This window comes from Bombina bombina, chromosome 6 (genome assembly GCF_027579735.1).
Source record: "Bombina bombina isolate aBomBom1 chromosome 6, aBomBom1.pri, whole genome shotgun sequence".
In the NCBI taxonomy this organism is placed as follows: domain Eukaryota; kingdom Metazoa; phylum Chordata; class Amphibia; order Anura; family Bombinatoridae; genus Bombina; species Bombina bombina.
This window is the reverse complement of record NC_069504.1, coordinates 282,992,440-283,014,136: the sequence shown is the minus strand read 5'-3', so window position 1 is coordinate 283,014,136 and position 21,697 is coordinate 282,992,440. Positions and strand designations below refer to the sequence as shown.

Here is a 21,697-nt window from a genome sequence, read left to right as displayed (position 1 = left end):
GATTAATCTCTTGGATAGCAGAGAAGGTTGTAACTCATTGCTACACAATCAAGTAATTAGAGAGCATCATAGCCCATGTTAATCGGTTAATAAAATGCACAGACAACACAGCATTTCTGTGAATAATCAGAGACAAACTTTTATCACCTGCAGACAGAAAATGTGCACACAAGCTGCTGATCTTCAGCAGTAAAACTTACCCCCTGCTTCATGATATCATTGGCGTGGTTAGCTACTTCTATGACAACAGAAAGGGCAGCTATAAAAAAGAGAAGTTCCCAAAGTGAGTTTAGAGGTTTTTGCAGTTATAAATTTGACCACCTGCTATTAACAACACATTTAAAGGGACACTCAATCAAAATTAAACTTTCATTAATCAGAATGCCATTTTAAACAACTTTCCAATTTTCTTCCATTAACTAAATGTGCACATTCTTTTTATATTTAAACTTTTTGAGTCACCAGTTTCTACTGAGCATGTGCAAGAATAAGTGTGTATGCATTTCTGAATGGCTGATGGCTGTCACATGGTACGTGTATGCATTTGTGATTGGCTGGTGGCTGTCACGTGGTACAGGGGGAGTGGAAAAAGACAACTTTTAAAATTGTCAGAAAAAAATCTACTACTCATTTGAAGTTCAGACTAAGTTCTATTGCATTGTCTTGTTATCTGGCATTTGTTGATTATGCAAATCTACTGTGTTGACTGGTCCTTTAATGCAGTGTTTTTCAACCAGTGTGCCGTGGCACACTAGTGTGCCGTGAGAGATCCTCAGGTGTGCCACGGCAGACTGACAACAGTGTGACATATTTTTTAAACTTTGCTTGTTTTTTACTCCCAGTGCAGGGGTAGTTTGTAGGAGGCATGGCATAACAGCACAATACATACAGTATGTGTGTGTTTGTGTGTATGTGTATATATATATATGCTGTATTAGGCTACAATGTGTGATTTTTTTAAAAATTTGGGATGGTGGTGTGCCACAGGATTTTTTAATGTAAAAAAGTGTGCCACGGCAAAAAAAAAAAAGGTTAAAAATCACTGCTTTAATGCATCTAGACCATAGCTTCTTGTATTTTTAGTAACACACTTTATATACAAATGTTATGCATGCATTTAATTTTAAATCATTCATGTAACTACTATTTATACACAAATATTTTTAAGCATATTTAATAATGATTACAAATGATTTATTAAAGAATAAAAAACAAGGTAACAGTGGAGCAATCATTTAATTATTGTGTTGCTTAAAGGGACACTAAACCCAAATTTTTTATTTCATGATTCAGATAGAGCATGCAATTTTAAGCAACTTTCTAATTTACTCCTATTATCAATTTTTCTTTGTTCTCTTGCTATCTTTACTTTAAAAGCAGGAATGTGATGCATAGGAGCCGGCCCATTTTTGATTGAGAACCTGGGTTATGCTTGCTTATTGATGGGTAAATGTAAGCCTCCAATAAGCAAGCACTATCCATGGTGCTGAACCTAAAATGGGCTGGCTGCTAAGATTTACATTCCTGCTTTTAAAATAAAGATAGCAAGAGAACGAAGAAAATTTGATAATAGGAGTAAATTAGAAAGTTGCTTAAAATGTCATGCTCTATCTGAATCATGAAAGAAAAAATTTGGGTTCAGTGTCCCTTTAAGCTTAATTTTAACTTGTTTATGGCGGTTTATAGTTTTATTAGTACATAGGTGAAGACCATGGTTGCACTAAATTATTAGATACATGACATAGTTAAATATACTGTGTCTGTGGGAGATGATGGCATTTTGTCATTTGTCAGGGCAACTGCTATAGAAACTACACGCAGACATCCTCAAACTTGGCCCTCCAGAGGTTTTGGAACTACATTTCCCAAGATGCTCAGCCAGCTGATATGCTGGCTGAGCATCAAGGGAAATGTAGTTCCAAAACCTTTGGAGGGCCAAGTTTGATGATTTCTGATTTTACTACAGTCTCAAAAGCAGCACTGTTGACTCCTGTATCGGTGCATAACCTTATGTTACGTTTGCATCTCAATCAGTTATGAAAGGGAGTAGAAATGTAATTTTCCTGTTGACTATTGAAGAAGAAGTCATATTTACCTTGTGTATCGCTATAATCAGAAGATCCATCTGTGAGGTTCTTAAGATAATCTGTAAACAAAAAGAAAAAAGGTTTGTTACAATGTTTTCTTGTATGAGGTTGTATATACACTTTTAGTGACTATACAACTTCTCACTAAAGCTATAAATATACATAAAAATTCTAATCTACTCCAGCATAAATTGCATTTATCTCCTTAAACTGAGTACTGAGAATGACCATTTAATTTCCATGTGCAGCTTGACTAAAAATTCTCAAGATATCCCACGATTTCTCTTTTTTAAAATGTTTACAGGTAATCACAGATTTTATACTTCCACATCACCAAAAAATACTTTGCCACTAATACATTTATAACATAGACTTGACATTATGTTTTGATGTTCCCATGACAACGAATTTGCCACCGATTGGCAATGGTTATTATAGTTAGTAATGGAATCAACATAGGTTTCATAATTCCAGGACTTCACTCCTTCAAGCCAAAAGCAAAATTAGAAAACAAATTTTACCAGCAGAGGGACAAAGCATCACTATAACCGTTATCTATAATGATAGGAAACTATGGAACCCCATTGACTGTCTATAATATTTTTTCATCCAATTTAAAAACTTCCTTCCCCTCATTTCCTGTGTTAGTTGGTGGACAGAATGATCAGATAGGATCTATATGGGGTTCAAGGATGGACACACTTGTATGGACAGTGTCAATCAAAGCCATCTCTCATGGGATCTGAGAGTTTTAGGAATAATAGAGAAAATAATATTAAATAGGGTTGCACCGATACCGATACTAGTATCGGTATCGGTACCAATACCAAGTATTTGCATGAGTACTTGTACTCGTGCAAATGCACCGATGCTTAAACCGATACCTCCACTTCCTACCCATATGCTATCTTGTGGCGTTTTTTTCAAACTGCATGTTCCCATTTCATTTTAAACTGGAGTGGAGACTAAACTAAAAATTGTTTGCTACTGTTCTGCCAATACAAATTGCTGTTATTTGTATTATTGTAGGAGAGATCACTCACTGTACCTCGTTCAGACAAACCCCTGAAGTACTGGGCAGTTAATAAACAGATTTCCAGCTTTGGCTAAAATGGCACAAAAATATCTTTTTGCCCCATGCAGTAGTGTGGAAAGTGAAAGACTGTTCAGCTTAGAGTCGAACCTCCATACAAATGTCGGATTGATGTTATATAACAGCCCTACAACCCAATTGCATCACCCCTTTAAATTTAATATTTTATTGTAATATTTTTTATTTATAAGCATGTTCTGTGAACTTTGTGATAAATAAAACTGTTTTATTATTTCATAATGTCTTTTGAATTACAGTCCTTTATAATTATAAAGAAGGAATCTTAAATAATTAGTCTGTATTGTGCTTGGTAAACTGTCACATGACATTAAAACAAAAAAGTATTGGTAATTGGTATCGGCGAGTATTTGAAAACAAGTATCGGTACTTGTACTCGGTCATAAAAAAATGGTAATGCAACCCTAATATTAAATATACAAAAGCAGTCTTCAAATTGAACAAACAGAAGATCAAAGAAAACAACACAGATTAAAGTCATTTAGGAAACACAAAGCTCATTATAAATAGTTTTAAACTTTAGTTTTCCTTCTAGGGCAGGGATGTACAACTTTTTCACCACAGGGGACACACTGGAGGGCGGATGAACACATTTTTAGAAATATTGTTGATCAAAGAAATATAAACTGAACTTTATATATCAACAACCTTCAACATGAGGGATGCTTTATCTAGATATATACCATTGTTTTGGCTTTTGCAATGACCGATATCTGCCAGTGATACTGTACATATCCAGAATCTCCAAACACCATTCCCCTACACATCTACCTATATTATATTACTGGCAGATTGCATCTGGATTTCTAACATAAGGTGTCTCTGCAAAACTTCTTCTTTCATGACTCAAATGGATATTACAATTTTAAAAAGTTCTCTTAAAAAACGGTTTGCAAAACTATGTGTCAGGTGATACTCTGAATTAGGCACTTGGGTAAAAAAATAAAAACAAAACTGATTGCTTATAACAAACTTATATCATTGTATAACAATAACTGAATTATTTTCATCATTTCGTCACATGCATACATACATATACAGTATATATATATATATATATATATATATACATACATACATACATACACACACACACACACACACACACACATATATATATATATACACATATACACACACACACATATATATATATATATATATATATATATATATATATATATATATATATATATATATATATATATATATATATATATATATATATATATATATATAAAGAAAGAAAGAAAGAATGAAATCCTGTGCATCAATTATTAAAAGTAAACCAAGGGTGCCCTTAAAGGGACACTGTACACTTGCTTTTTCTTTGCATAAATGTTTTGTAGGCGATCCATTTATATAATCCATCTTGGAGTGTTTTGTAACAATGTATAGTTTTGCTTATTTTTTTAATAACATTATGCTGGTTTTCAGACTCCTAATCAAGCCCCAAAGTATCAGATGTAGACTAAAGTCTACAGATTCTTGCTTTCTCCTGTTTGTGTAATGGGTCTTTTCGTATGCAGGGGAGGGGGGTGTCTGCTCTCCCTGCTTCTCAGCCCCTTTCAGTGGGTGTCCCAGACTAACTTCATCAACAGTGCTAAACTAGGAGCTTCTAATTAAGTTTTTAAAAGGTTTTAAACTGGATTTTTAGATCAGTATCTGTGCATATTCTTCTTTATAGTAGTGTCAATTACATGCAGTTATATAAAAATTGTTACTGTATAACTATAATGTTACTGCATTTTTTTTACTGGACAGACTCAATCTACCACCTGCCTTATTTGGTAAAACTTGTATTGTTTTGTTTACTCCCTTTGCAATAAACTAACATTATGGGTCCAGTCAGAAAGAGAAGATATAATGTATTAGATGTAGAAAAAGCAAAATTTATGCTTACCTGATAAATGTCCATGACGTCATTCCAATTACTAGTGAGATATTCAACTCCTGGCCAGCAGAAGGAGGAGGCAAAGAGCACCCCAGCAAAGCAGTTAAGTGTAACTTCCCTTACCCATAATCCCCAGTCATTCAGCTAAAGGAAAATGGAAAAAGAAGAAACACAAAGGTATAGAGAGGTGCCTGAGGTTTACTCAAAAAAACCTGCCGAATAATAATTTAAAAAGGGGGCGGGGATGTGGTCTCCATGCCTGGAAAGAAAGAAATTTATCAGGCAAGCATAAATTTGGTTTTCTTTCCTATAGCATGGAGAGTCCACGACATCATTCCAATTACTAATGAGAACCAATACCCAAGCTAGAGGACACGGAATGAAGAGGGAGGGAGAGCAAGGCAGGAGGACCTAAACAGAAGGCACCACCGGCTTGAAAAACCTTTCTCCCAAAAGAGGCCTCAGCCGAGGCAAATTATCAAATTTGTAGAATTTGGAAAAAGTATGTAAAAAGGACCATGTTGCCGCCTTGCAAATTTGTTACACAGAAGCTTCAGTTTTGAAAGCCCAAGATGAGGAGACAGCCCTAGTTGAATAAACTGTAATTCTCTCAGGAGGCTGCTGTCCAGCTGTCTTATAAGCAAAATGAATCATACCTCTTAACCAGAGGGAAAGAGTAGTATAAGTGGCCTTGTGATCCTTACACTTTCCAGAGAAAACAACAAACAGGACCAAAAATCTTTATTAGCTTGTAGGTAAAATTTTAGAGCACACACAACATCCAGGTTATGCAAAAGACGTTCCTGATGAGAAGAAGAATTAGGACAAAAAGAAGGAACAACAATTTCCTGATTAATGTTTCGATCCAACACCACCCCAATTTAGTACGAAGTACCGCCTTATCTGTATGAAAAATAAGGTACAGGGAATCACACTGCAGAGCTGAAACCTCAGAAACTCTGCGAGCTGAAGAAATAGCAAGGAGAAACAAAACCTTCCGAAATAATAATTTTATATCAACAACATGCATCGGCTCAAACGGAGCCTGCTGCAAAACTTTAAAAACTAGGTTAAGGCTCCAAGGAGGAGCAACAGGTTTAAACACAGGCCTGATTCTGACCAGGGCCTGAACAAAAGCTTGAACATCTGGTAAATCTGCCAGACGTTTGTGCAAAAGAATAGACAGTGCAGAAATCTGACCCTTCAGAGTACTGATTGACAAACCTTTCTATAAAATTCGGGGATCCTCATCCGGCTCCTGGAGAAAGCCTTCGTTTTGCACCAAAAAAGGTATTTACACCATACCTTATGGTAAATCCTGCGAGTAACAGGTTTACAAGCCTGAATCATAGTATCAATGACCGCTTCAGAAAAACCACATGTAGACAGGACTAGGCGTTCAATCTCCAAACAGCTTCTGAGAATCTAGATTTGTATGGAGGAATGGACCCTGAACTAGAAGGTACTTCCTCAGAGGTAACCTCCAAGGTGGAAGAGATGACATCTTCACCAGATCCGCGAACCAGATCCTGTGAGGCCAGGCAGGAGCTATGAGAATTACAGATGCTCTCTCCTGTTTGACACGAGCAATGACTCATGGAAGGAGAGCAAACGGAGGAAATATATATGCAAGACCAAAATTTCAAGGAACTGCCAGAGCATCTATTAGAGCAGCCTGAGGATCTCTTGACCTTGATCCGTACTTTGAAAGCTTGCGCTTTGACGAGACGCCATCAGATCCAACTCTGGAACTCCCCACATCAGTGTTATCCGTGAGAACACTTCCGGATGGAGAGCCCACAGCCCAGGATGAAAAGTCTGTCTGCTCAGAAAATCCGCCTCCCAACTGTCCACTCCTGGAATATGGATGGCAGATAGGAGACAATCGTGAGCTTCCGCCCACTGCAGAATGTGAGTCACCCCCTTCATTGCCAAGGAACTCCAAGGTCCTCCCTGGTGGTTAATGTAAGCCACTGAGATGATCTTGTCCGACTGGAATCTGATAAACCGGACTAAAGATAATTAAGACCAAGCTGTCAAGGCATTGAAGATTGCTCTCAACTCCAAGATGTTTATGGGAAGAGAAGACTCTTCCCGAGACCACAGGCCCAGAGCTTTTAGAGAACCCCAAACAGCTCCCCAGCCTAACAGGCTGGCGTCCGTAGTCAAGATCACCCAGGAAGGTCTCAGGAAGCAAGTGCCCTGAAACAGATGTTCCTGTGAAATCTACCACAAATGGAAGCTACTTGTTAGTGGATCCAGACCAGGACCAAATAAGTTTTACCTTTATAAGGTAAAGACAAAAGCTTGGCCTTTGAAGTCACATAAGCTGACCCAGATTTTAACCACAGAGCTCTGCAAGGTAGAACAGTGAAGCTAGACATCTTAACTCCCAGTCTAATTACCTGCATGTTGGCATCTCAGATAAAGGAATTGGCCAGTTTAAGAGTTTTGATCCTATCTTGGATCTCCTCTATCGTAATCTCTTCTCATATCAGATCAGACAAGGATGCACCAATAAGCTGCTGCTCCCGCAATTGTAGCAATACTTGCCGCAGGTTGCCACAGTAATCCTTGATGGATGTACATCTTCTTTAAGTAAGCCTCTAGCTTCTTATCCATAGGATCCTTAAAAGAACAACTATCCTCTATAGAAAACATAATTTATGTAAGAACTTACCTGATAAATTCATTTCTTTCATATTAGCAAGAGTCCATGAGCTAGTGACGTATGGGATATACATTCCTACCAGGAGGGGCAAAGTTTCCCAAACCTTAAAATGCCTATAAATACACCCCTCACCACACCCACAAATCAGTTTAACGAATAGCCAAGAAGTGGGGGTGATAAGAAAAAAGTGCGAAAGCATAAAAAATAAGGAATTGGAATAATTGTGCTTTATACAAAAAAAATCATAACCACCACAAAAAAGGGTGGGCCTCATGGACTCTTGCTAATATGAAAGAAATGAATTTATCAGGTAAGTTCTTACATAAATTATGTTTTCTTTCATGTAATTAGCAAGAGTCCATGAGCTAGTGACGTATGGGATAATGACTACCCAAGATGTGGATCTTTCCACGCAAGAGTCACTAGAGAGGGAGGGATAAAATAAAGACAGCCAATTCCTGCTGAAAATAATCCACACCCAAAATAAAGTTTAATGAAAACATAAGCAGAAGATTCAAACTGAAACCACTGCCTGAAGTACTTTTCTACCAAAAACTGCTTCAGAAGAAGAAAACACATCAAAAATGGTAGAATTTAGTAAAAGTATGCAAAGAGGACCAAGTTGCTGCTTTGCAAATCTGATCAACCGAAGCTTCATTCCTAAACGCCCAGGAAGTAGAAACTGACCTAGTAGAATGAGCTGTAATCCTTCGAGGCGGAGTTTTACCCGACTCGACATAGGCATGATGAAATAAAGATTTCAACCAAGATGCCAAAGAAATGGCAGAAGCTTTCTGGCCTTTTCTGGAACCGGAAAAGATGACAAATAGACTAGAAGTCTTTCGGAAAGACTTAGAAGCTTCAACATAATAATACAAAGCTCTAACAGCATCCAAAGAATGCAATGATTTCTCCTTAGAATTCATAGGATTAGGACATAATGAAGGAACCACAATTTCTCTACTAATGTTGTTAGAATTCACAACCTTAGGTAAAAAATTCAAAAGAAGTTTGCAGCACCGCCTTATCCTGATAAAAAATCAGAAAAGGAGACTCACAAGAAAGAGCAGATAATTCAGAGACTCTTCTGGCAGAAGAGATGGCCAAAAGAAACAAAACTTTCCAAGAAAGTAATTTAATGACCAAAGAATACATGGGTTCAAAAGGAGGAGCTTGAAGAGCCCCCCAGAACCAAATTCAAACTCCAAGGAGGAGAAATTGACTTAATGACAGGTTTTATACGAAGCAAAGCTTGTACAAAACAATGAATATCAGGAAGATTAGCAATCTTTCTGTGAAAAAGAACAGAAAGAGCAGAGATTTGTCCATACAAGGAACTTGCGGACAAACCTTTATCTAAACCATCCTGAAGAAACTGTAAAATTCTCGGTATTCAAAAAGAATGCCAAGAAAAATTATGAGAAAGACACTAAGAAATATAAGTCTTCCAGACTCTATAATATATCTCTCTAGATACAGATTTACGAGCCTGTCACATAGTATCAATCACAGAGTCAGAGAAACCTCTTTGACCAAGAATCAAGCGTTCAAAACTCCATACCTTAAAATTTAAGGATTTGAGATCCTGATGGAAGAAAGGACCTTGCGACAGAAAGTCTGGTCTTAACGGAAGAGTCCACAGCTGGCAAGAGGCCATCCTGACAAGATCCGCATACCAAAACCTGTGAGGCCATGCTGGAGCTACCAGCAGGACAAACGAGCATTCCTTTAGAATCTTGGAGAATACTCTTGGAAGAAGAACTAGAGGCGGAAAGATATAGGCAGGATGATACTTCCAAGGAAGTGATAATGCATCCACTGCCTCCGCCCGAGGATCCCGGGATCTGGACAGATACCAGGGAAGTTTCTTGTTTAGATGAGAAGCCATCAGATCTATTTCTGGGAGTTCCCACATTTGAACAATCTGAAGAAATACCTCTGGGTGAAGAGACCATTCGCCCGGATGCAACGTTTGGCGACTGAGATAATCCGCTTCCCAATTGTCTATACCTGGGATATGAACCGCAGAGATTAGACAGGAGCTGGATTCTGGCCAAACCAAAATTCGAGATACTTCTTTCATAGCCAGAGGACTGTGAGTCCCTCCTTGATGATTGATGTATGCCACAGTTGTGACATTGTCTATCTGAAAACAAATGAACAACTCTCTCTTCAGAAGAGGCCAAGACTGAAGAGCTCTGAAAATTGCACGGAGTTCCAAAATATTGATCGGTAATCTCACCTCCTGAGATTCCCAAACCCCTTGTGCCGTCAGAGACCCCCCACACAGCTCCCCAACCTGTAAGACTTGCATCTGTTGAGATTATAGTCCAGGTCGGAAGAACAAAGAAGCCCCCTGAACTAAACGATGGTGATCTGTCCACCACGTCAGAGAGTGTCGTATAATCGGTTTAAAGATATTAATTGAGATATCTTTGTGTAATCCCTGCACCATTGGTTCAGCATACAGAGCTGAAGAGGTCGCATGTGAAAACGAGCAAAGGAAATCGCATCCGATGCGGCAGTCCTAAGACCTAAAATTTCCATGCATAAGGCTACCAAAGGGAATGATTGTGACTGAAGGTTTTGACAAGCTGATATCAATGTTAAACTTCTCTTGTCTGACAAGGACAGAGTCATAGACACTGAATCTATCTGGAAACCTAAAAAGGTTACCCTTGTCTGAGGAATCAATGAACTTTTTGGTAAATTGATCCTCCAACCATGATCTTGAAGAAACAACACAAGTCGATTCGTATGAGATTCTGCGAAAATGTGAAGACTGAGCAAGTACCAAGATATCGTCCAAATAAGGAAATACCAAAACCCTGTTCTCTGATTACAGACAGAAGGGCACCGAGAACCTTTGAAAAAATTCTTGGAGCTGCTGCTAGGCCAAACGGTAGAGCCACAAAACTGGTAATGCTTGTCTAAAAAGAGAATCTCAGAAACTAAAAGTGATCTGGATGAATCGGAATATGCAGATATGCATCCTGTAAAACTATTGTAGACATATAATGCCCTTGCTAAACAAAAGGCAGGATAGTCCTACAGTTACCATCTTGAATGTTGGTATCCTTACATAACGATTCAATATTGATAGATCCGGAACTGGTCTGAAGGAATTGACCTTCTTTGGTACAATGAAGAGATAGAATAAAACCCCAGCCCCTGTTCCAGAACTGGAACTGGCATAATTACTCCAGCCAACTCTAGATCTGAAACACATTTCAGAAATGCTGAGCCTTTGCCTGGTTTACTGGGACACGGGAAAGAAAAAAATCTCTTTGCAGGAGGCCTTAACTTGAAGCCAATTCTGTACCTTTCTGAAGCAATGTTCTGAAACCAGAGATTGTGAACGGAATTGATCCAAATTTCTTTGAAGAAAACGTAATCTGTCCCATACCAGCTGAGCTGGAATGAGGGCCGCACCTTCATGGGTACCTAGGAGCTGGCTTTAGGTTTCTATAAGGCTTGGATATATTCCAAACTGGAAATGGTTTCCAAACTGATACCGCTCCTGAGGATGAAGGATCAGGCTTTTGTTCCTTGTTGTGAGGAAAGGAACGAAAACGATTATTAGACCTAAATTTACCTTAGATTTTTTATCCTTTGGTAAAAAAGTTCCCTTCCCTCCAGTAACAGTTGAGATAATAGAATCCAACTGAAAACCGAATAATTTATTACCCTGGAAAGAAAGGGAAAGCAAAGTTGACTTAGAAGACATATCAGCATTCCAAGTTTTAAGCCATAAAGCTCTTCTAGCTAAAATAGCTAGAGACATATACCTGACATCAACTCTAATGATATCAAAAGATGGTATCACAAATAAAATTATTAGCATGTTATAGAATAATAATAATGCTATAAAATTATGATCTGTTACTTGTTGCGCTAAAGCTTCTAACCAAAAAGTTGAAGCTGCAGCAACATCCGCTAAAAATATAGCAGGAGTAGAGACAGCCCCATTAACCTTAGGGATTTTGTCCCAAAAAACTCTAATCTGTCAGATGGCACAGGATATAATTGCTTAAAACGTTTTAGAAGGAGTAAATGAATTACCCAAATTATTCCATTCCCTGGAAATTACTTCAGAAATAGCATCAGGGAGAGAAAACACTTCTGGAATAACTACAGGAGATTTAAAAACCTTATTTAAACGTTTAGATTTAGTATTAAGAGGACCAGAATCCTCTATTTCTAATGCAATTAATACTTCTTTAAGTAAAGAACGAATAAATTCCATCTTGAACAAATACAAAGATTTATCAGCATCAACCTCTGAGACAGAAACCTCTGAACCAGAAGAACCATTATCAGTATCAGAATGATGATGTTCATTTAAAAATTCATCTGAAAAAAGAGAAGTTTTAAAAGACTTTTATGTATACTAGAAGGAGAAATAACAGACATAGCCTTCTTAATGGATTTAAAAATAAAATCTCTTATGTTATCAGGAACACTCTGAAAATTAGATGTTGACGGAACAGCAACAGGTAATGTAACAGTACTAAAGGAAATTTTATCTGCATTAATAAGTTTGTCATGACATGCAATACAAACAACAGCTGGAGAAACAGATACCAAAAGTTTATAGCAGATACACTTAGCTTGGTAGCTCCAGCACCGGGCAGCGATTTTCCTGAAGTTTCTTCTGACTCAGTTGCAACGTGGAACATCTTGCAATATGTAATAGAAAAAACAACATATAAAGCAAAATTGATCAAATTCCTTAAATGACAGTTTCAGGAATGGGAAAAAAAATGCCAGTGAACAAGCTTCTAGCAACCAGAAGCAATAAATAATGAGACTTAAATAATGTGGACACAAAAATGACGCCCATATTTTTTTTTTAGCGCCAAATAAGACGCCTGCATTATTTGGCGCCTAAATGCTTTTGGCGCAAAAAATGACGCCACATCCGGAACGCCGACACTTTTGACGCAAAAAAAGTCAAAAAATGACGCAACTTCCGGCGACACGTATGACGCTGGAAACAGAAAAAAAAATTTGCGCCAAAAAAGTCTGCGCCAAGAATGACGCAATAAAATGAAGCATTTTCAGCCCCCGCGAGCCTAACAGCCCACAGGGAAAAAGTCAAATTTTTTAAGGTAAGAAAAAATGATTGATTCAAATGCATTATCCCAAATATGAAACTGACTGTCTGAAAATAAGGAATGTTGAACATCCTGAGTCAAGGCAAATAAATGTTTGAATACATATATTTAGAACTTTATAAAAAAAGTACCTAACCATAGCTTAGAGTGTCACAGAAAATAAGCTTACTTACTTACCCCAGGACACTCATCTACATGTTGTAGAAAGCCAAACCAGTACTGAAACGAAAATCAGCAGAGGTAATGGTATATATATAAGAGTATATCGTCGATCTGAAAAGGGAGGTAAGAGATGAATCTCTACGACCGATAACAGAGAACCTATGAAATAGACCCCGTAGAAGGAGATCATTGCATTCAAATAGGCAATACTCTCCTCACATCCCTCTGACATTCACTGCACGCTGAGAGGAAAACCGGGCTCCAACCTGCTACGGAGCGCATATCAACGTAGAATCTAGCACAAACTTACTTCACCACCTCCATAGGAGGCAAAGTTTGTAAAACTGATTTGTGGGTGTGGTGAGGGGTGTATTTATAGGCATTTTAAGGTTTGGGAAACTTTGCCCCTCCTGGTAGGAATGTATATCCCATACGTCACTAGCTCATGGACTCTTGCTAATTACATGAAAGAAATGGTAGTTCTTTTGGCTAGAGTAGAGATATCTCCTTCTACTTTAGGCACAGTGCACCAAGAGTCACGAATGGAGTCCGCAACAGGAAACATCTTTTTAAAAACAGGGGGAGGGGAAAAAGGAACCCCTGGCTTATCCCATGCCTGAGATATGATTGCAGACATCTTGTCTGGAACAGGAAAAACATCCACAGATGAGGCAGAATCATAAACTCTTAAGTTTAGTGGACTTTTTAGGGTTGACAGCAACCGAAAGTTCGGAGTCGTCTAAAGTAGCGAGAACCTCCCTCAGAAGCAAAGAGATGTTCAAGCTTAAATCTGATATTAACTTCCTCAAGTTATCTGCGCAGCAAAATCTGCTGGAAAATAAACACCCCAGGAGGTTGAGAGGAACCACAGGGCACTGCATGTGAAACAACCATAGCTTGAGATGTTTGAGGAGAAAGCTGAGGCATATCCTGAACAGCATTATCCTAAAAGACATAGGCTCAGAAGGGAGTAATTTATGTTTAAAATTTAAGGTCTTAGATAAGCAAGTGGAACAAAATTGCACAGGAGGTACAACCTGAGACTCCAGACAAAGCAAACATTTATCAAAAGTAATGGATGAACTATGGTCTGAATCCATTTTAAAATATATAAAATATGAGAATAATTTAACACCAGTATGGTAAAAATAAAGCACACACCTCAACATACAAAAAGGAAAAAGATTTTTCTTTTAGAAAAAAAAAAAAAACTTCCTCACACCTCTATACCTCAGGCTGAGCTGAGGAATCTTATCACACCGAGACCGTAGTCACTCCAGAAAATCAGCAAGTGATATCAGATTAGATCCACTATCAGTAGGATGCCAGATTAGCAAAGTTCGACGATCTAACCGAAGCCGGTACAGAAATAGGAGACAAGATCGCAAGATGTCTAACTCGCTCCGCATATTAAAAACGGAAGAGAGGCGGGTCACAGAATCAAACTAAAAAAGAAAACTGCGTCACTGTAAAAGCGTGCATTTCTGTCTGACCTGCATTTAACTAAAGTACACCGCACTACATCCTATAATAAGAAATAAATATCCTCTGGTTCCAAAATTGCCTTAAATGACCCCTTCAGTCATTCTTCACAAACAAAGGGTAAACAATATTAACCCTGTAACGTTTCCATAAAATATCACATATGCCAGTGCCTGCCAAACTGCCCAACTAAAAACCTTACTGTAAGGTCTTGTTTCCATGAAATGATCCACTAAAGGAATTAACCTCCCAAGTGCTGTCCTTCAATACCTAGAAGGCAAATGCACTTACCTGTGGATCCAGCTTTAGGGCAGGAACAGCTTCTTAGGTGTAATAGATACTCCTCTCTCTATCAGGGACCTAAAGTAAAAGAAAGAGCAGAGTAACCAACCTTGGTTTTCTATGAAGGGGTAGCAATAATGTTAGAAATAAAGCAAAGACAACCTCGCCACTTTCTAACTGCTAAAAGCCACCATTACTCTTACTAAAGAGATTGACATGGACACAGCATAGCCCCTAATCTTTGCTTCCAGGAAAAAGTACCCATAAAAGGATTAAATATCTTCAGACACCGTCTTCGCAAATCCTACATTGACAAAGGCAAAGCGAGTGACTGGGGATTATGGGTAAGGGAAGTGACACTTAACAGCTTTACTGAGGTGCTCTTTGCCTCCTCCTGCTGGCCAGGAGTTGAATATCCCACTAGTAATTGGAATGACGTTGTGGACTCTCCGTGCCATAGGAAATAAATGTATATTTACTCTAGCCTATATCAGAAGAATATGAATTAGAGTTTCATCTAGTCTAAAAAGCTTCAAGTGTTTCTTAAAAACATATCTGTGCAAGGACGCTTACAACTTACTTTAAGATGTTGCTAGTACTTATATTTCCCTCTCCCTCAGCTTCCCTATGTATTTCCTTTAGACTGTAAGCCTGAGAGCCTCTCTAACTGTAGCTCACTTTGTGATTTTAAACAACTTACTAATTTACTTCTATTATTGTTCTATTGGTATCCTTTGTTGAAAAGGATACCTAGGTAGGCTCAGGAGCTGCTGATATATGTCCCATGTTATTGGCTTACCCAGTGCGTTCAGCAAGTTTCCAGCAGTGCATTGCTGCTTCTTCAACAAAGGATACCGAGAGATTGAAGCAACATAGATAAAAGAAGTAAATTGGAAAGTTGTTTTAAATCTGTATGAATCATTAAAAAAAATGTATGGGTTTCATGTAATTTTAACCTCTAAAAAAATAGTACAATGTAGATAATTACCCACGTCTATTGAGCCACAAAGGCATGTAATTAAATGTGTGCACTGCAAGATAGATCTGTGGATTTATAGATACCATAAACATTACATCCTTGAATATTTAATTAAAGTTGTTGTTTTTTTATTTATGCATCAGAAATTATCCTCTGTATTGTAAGCAATTTGTGTGCAAATTAAACATTTTAAATCCACAAATGCATTTAAAACTGCAATAACACAAACCACACTTTAAAAATGAACACAAAATAAATGTGACAAAAGGATATGTAGTATCATGTGAGTATCTTTAAATCCCAAAAAAGGTAATGGCGCAATCTAAAAACAAACAAACATATATAGTGTAATATTTTAGTGTCTATAAATTAAGCTGTCAGACTCCCTCGCCGTATTTGGAAACTCTTCTTCCTTTCAATATGATTGCAGCTCAAATAAAAAGGGTAAACATAACGTAATCTTGTACACCCAAATATTACATATTAAAGTGCTGGCTACAAAATGTTAAAACACAAGTCAGGATTCAAAGTCACTAAGGGTCACTTACCACGATAGACGTCGCAGTGAGGGGCGGTATGATATATAGTGTCCGATTGTTGTGTAGATCGGTTGTTATTTTTAACAATCCGTTGCCATTCTCTATTTGCAGTTATAATGCAATACTATATGAAACAAGTATCAACTAAGATCCTTAGTGACTGCATCCTGACCTGTATTTTAACATTTCGTTGTATATTGTTACACTTTAAATAAATATTCTTAAGCAGAGCGTGCCTGTGAAGTTTGACTTTGCCTGGTAGCCTGTATCAGGTCAGCAAATTTAAATGTGCTTGTGGATAGCTCCTGAAAGTGTATTTGCCAGTACTTTTATTTGGGTGTCCACGATTACGCTATGTTTACCCTTTTCTTATGAGCTGCAATCATATTAAAAGGAAGAAGATTTTGAAGATACCGTGGGGGAGCTGAGCCAGACTTTCAGGATTGCCTTTTTATCTTGAGCTTTGACACCTCATGTTTTGGTGGGAGTATTCAACTGGCTTTTTTGACAAACAATTATTTATAGACGTTAGAATATTACACTATGGGGCCAATTTATGAGGATGCGAGCACAAGCATTTCGTGTAAAGTGCTTGTGCAATGCCGCCCCCTGCAGATTCACGGCCGCTAGCAGGGGGTGTCAATCATCCCGATCGGATTGCTGTCTGCCGCCTCAGAAGTGGCGGACGAGTTAATGAGCAGCAGTCTTAAGACCGCTGCTTCTAAACTTAAGTTTCCGGCGAGCCTGAAGACTTGTGCGGAACAGCTGCATTCACAGCTACATAAATAGGCCCCAATATATGTTTTTTCTTTTCTGAAGATAATGACGTTACCTTTTTGTGATTTAACCCTTTCGCTGCTAGGCCGTTTTCACACTGTTGTGCTGAGCCAATTTGAGCTTTTTTTTTTTTTGCTAACTACATTTAAACTCTATTGTAAATCACATTTCAGTGAGTGACCCATATATTTTATATATATATATATATATATATATATATATATATATATATATATATATATATATATATATATATCTCATGACATGTGAGATAGCTGTGGGAAAATAATATCTTTGTTAAGATTTTAGGATATAATATTGAAAATAGCCAGGTTACCACTGCTTACCTTACTAAATTATCATCAAGGGTAGCCACATGTGAAACAGGGGCCCATACAGGCTTTTGGGGGTTATAATATAGATTAGACAGGCCCTTTGTGCAATACAGAAATAAAAGCACTTTTTATTCTCGCAAGGTGTTCACTGTTACCACACTGATCACCTGGCTATAAAGACAAAATTCATATATTTTATTAAGAGAGGGACTTGTCTACTAGAAATAAAGTTCATTAGAGGTCTCTAGGCACAACAGATTTGTTTTATAAGCATAAAATGCCACATTCTCAACAATGTATTGGATGTGAACCTTTTAAGATCTGCTTTATTTTGGCTTTCCAAGGCCACCATCACTTGAAAGAGCAGGTGATTCTCTTTCAAATGAGGGGACTTGGAGGTCTGTGTGACTAGTCAGAGAGCTGAGATCGAGGGGTTTGAATAGCAAACAGCTCCCTTACCTGTCTGTGATTTTGCGGTCCCACCCCCTGTGACATCATCGGCACTCCCATGTAGGTCTGGGAGTGTCCCCACTATGCCACCAACAATCAGGCCTGCAGTGCAGGGCGATCGCCGATCTGGTGCTGTGATCAGCGATTTCCCTTCATGATGAGAAAGAATTGTCAAGCACTCACAGTCGACCGGTTCTGATCATGAGTAAGCAAGCGGTAAAATAAACTCACTTGATATTACATATCCTTTTATCACATTTATTTTTTTGTAAAGAAAAATATGCCTTACTTTGCAGATCTGAGTCAAACCCCTTGAAACGCCTCTTCAATTTTATTTATGTTTTTACTGTGGGCAATTAGGGAAAGATATAAGTTAAAAGTTTTTTTTTAATTATGCATAATTAAATACTCTATGGGAAATCAAATGTTCAGTTTAATTTCCATGTAAACTGCCACATATATCTTTTTTATTTGCATGCAAAGGCACCAAGTATTTCTGTAACTTTCTATGCTGAACAGAGAGTCTCTGCATTGAGAAAGTGACCTTGAAGCTCATAATGAAATCACATGTATATGACAAGAAAAGCCAAGAGAATTTCCTGCGGACACAGGATATATGTTGTTTAGTTAGACGCTTGTGTTTGGCCGCTTCTTAACACAGCTGTGATGATATAGTAACACATACCACTTCCAATACAGCATAATGCTTTGTAAGGTAGCTGTTGCCAAAAACAAACAAAACCTCAGAGTTCCTTGATATACTGTAACTGGTGCACAACTAGTGATCAAAAAGTGCTCTGTGGGTAAAATGCGAGGGGCAAAATATAAGCAGATTATGTAAAAGAAGAACTCCCACTTAAAGAGTCATAAAATACAAAATCACATTACCTATAAAATGCTTATGCATATGAAAAAAATCTTTGCAGTGTACAATCCTTAAAAACAGGGACTCACCAGACTTCAGAAGCCTAACCTCCTACACAGTGATTGCTTGCCTACTGAGGTAGTTTGTTTATATTTGTCCTTAAAGGGACAGTCAAGTCCAAAAAAAACTTTCATTTTTCAAATAGGGCATGTAATTTTTTTTGTTTTATATCACTTTTATTGAGGTCTGATACAAAAAATAATACATAGACAAGGGAAAACAAACAAAAAAAGAACAAGTTAAAAAAAAACAATGAATCAAAGACATGGCATCGACAATCTTGATACAAATCCCTGTCTATTTCATCATAGAAAAATTAATTTTACGTACCATATTTTATAAATAGTAACTCATATTACCATGTTACGTTGATTGTGTTTGTTAACACAAATACTTAATGTTAGACCTCCTTTTTTTCCCCCTTTTTCCCTCCCTCCCTCCCCCTCCACTCCCCTTACCCAAGAGAAAAAAAAAAAAAAGAGGGGAAGAAAAGAGGGGAGGGGGGGGGGCGAATGGCTTAGATCATGTATTTAGTCCATACCCCCCCCCCGACTCCGACCCCCACCCCCACCTCCTACCACAGGTTGAGCAACACCAGTTCTGAGTTCCTAAATGGGAAAATTATCATTTCTATTTCATTAATTGGATAACCTTTAATAAAGGCTGACCATTTCAGAAAGAATTTTTTAATGTCTCCTTCATTATCGATATTCGTATCCCTTTGCTCGATCATGCATTGTTTCTTCAAACAATTTTTTACCTCGAGGATTGAGGGAGTCTTTAAGCCCTTCCAATGCTTAAGAATCAGATATCTGGCAGCAAGAATTGTGAGAATGATTAATTTTTCCTGAGGTTGTTGCCGAGCTTCCAATTGGACACAGAAAATGATCTGCGTCAGGGTGAGTACCAAAGGGGCAGCCACCAGGTTTTTGTTAAGCCAAAATTCGCGTATCTTTGGACAGTTCCATAGCATATGGACCAGGTCTGCTGCGGCAAGGGAACACTTTGGACAAACCCTAAATTCTGAATTATGTATCTTGTGACCTAGGGCTGGAGTGAAATATGTTCTATGTAGGACTTTAAGGTGTGCTTCCCTCCATGTAGCAGAGAGAGTAGCCCGGGAAACTCGATCTATTGACCTCTGTACGCTGTTTGATTCTACCGGTTCTGAGGGAATTAACCTAGACCATGTCGTTGCTATGTGCTCCAGTAAAGAAATTCCTTTGTTAACATTAAGGAGTGCATAGCAGGGGGTAATTGACATACGTCCAGCTTTTATCAAAGTCAACCATTTCTCCAGTTTTCCTAAGGTCCATGACCAATCTGTGTTCCTAGTGATCTTTAATCCATAATGTCTAAGTTGCAAATATGCAAAAAATTCTTTATGTGATAGATTAAATTCATTTTTCAAGTGTTCAAATGTTTTTATAACATTTGAACCATTTTCAAAGATTTGCTTAACCTTTACCAGTCCTAGTTGGGACCATTTATCAAATGTGGCCATTTCCAGGCCAGGTTGAAATCTTGGATTTCCTTTTATTGGTAAGTATTGGGATATACTGCAATCCACTTCTAGGGTGTTCCCTATTTTCCACCAGGCTTTAATCGGGTTCAAAATACTTTTAAGCTTTTTGATTTCAGGGGGTAACAATTTAGGTGCACAATGCACCAAACCAGTAAGAAGATATGGGTGACAGATATTTGTTTCTAATGAAATATTTGTAACATAGTCTTTAAAGAGAATCCAATCTGTCACTGTTCGTGCAAGAAAGGCCATGTTATATTGCCTGATGTCTGGCAAGGCAAGGCCCCCGTATTCCTTTGCCAGAGTTAATTTTGTTAGAGAGATTCTCGCCTTTTTCCCCTGCCAGAGGAATTTCCCAACTGCCCTATTGAGTAACCTAATGTCTTTTCCGTATAGTATTAATGGGGTGTTTTGTAATATATACAAGAGTTTCGGGAGAAGAATCATTTTATATAGGGCTATTCTCCCAGATAATGAAATAGGTAAACTTTGCCAAGATTTCAATCTCTCACAGATCATTGTTAATATAGGTGTTATATTAACTTTATACAACTCAGTGAAACTTACTGGTATATTAATACCCAGATATTTAAATGATTCAAAGACCTCTTTAAACTGACTATTTTTGATTGAATCCCTGTTTTTATTTAACCAGAATAATTCCGATTTAGAGGTATTGACCATATACCCAGAGAAGGAGCCAAATTGTTGGATAATGCTAAGCAGTTTGGGTATATTCGACTTTGTATTTCAAATATAAAGAAGAATATCATCCGCGTAGAGCGCGGCCTTCATTTCATGTTCGCCCAGATTAATACCCTCAATACTGCCGGATCTTTATTGCAAGAGACTCTATGGCAATATCGAAAAGAAGGGGGGACAGGGGGCACCCCTGACGTGTTCCCCTTTCTATTACGATATCCGAGGATAATAAATTATTAACTATTAGTCTAGTGGATGGACATGTATACAGGTTATGAATAAAATTAGCAAAGTTATCCCTAAATCCAAATTTGGCTAAGGAGGTCAACAGGTGACTGAAATAGACTGAATCAAATGCCTTAGCCGCATCAATATTGACTATTGCAAGATCCTTTTTGCCCTCTGTGCCTCTCTCTCTAGTTTGAATGAATTCTGTCAGCAAGAGAACCTCCCTGATTTTGGAGGCTGAGTTACGGCCATGGATGAACCCTGCTTGATCCTTATGAATAATATGTGGGAGGCTGCCTTGAAACCTACGTGCCAAAATTGAGGCAAGGATCTTATAGTCCGAGTTCAAGAGGGCTATCGGTCGATAAGATTCCTTATGACTAGGATCCTTGCCTCCCTTCGGAAGCAGAGTTGTGAAAGAAGCTAAAAAA

General features: G+C 37.9%; 1 protein-coding gene across 1 annotated transcript in view; it reads right to left on the bottom strand.

Moving 5' to 3' along the window:
* FGD6 (FYVE, RhoGEF and PH domain containing 6) overlaps nt 1–21,697 on the bottom strand; it is a 269,170-nt gene that overhangs the window by 85,343 nt on the left and 162,130 nt on the right. Inside the window, exons 9-10 of the mRNA XM_053716891.1 lie at nt 2,096–2,146; nt 201–259 (exon numbers count right to left, since the gene is read on the bottom strand). Of these exons, the coding sequence (XP_053572866.1) occupies nt 201–259; nt 2,096–2,146 (110 nt within the window). The remainder of the gene's footprint in view (nt 1–200; nt 260–2,095; nt 2,147–21,697) is intronic.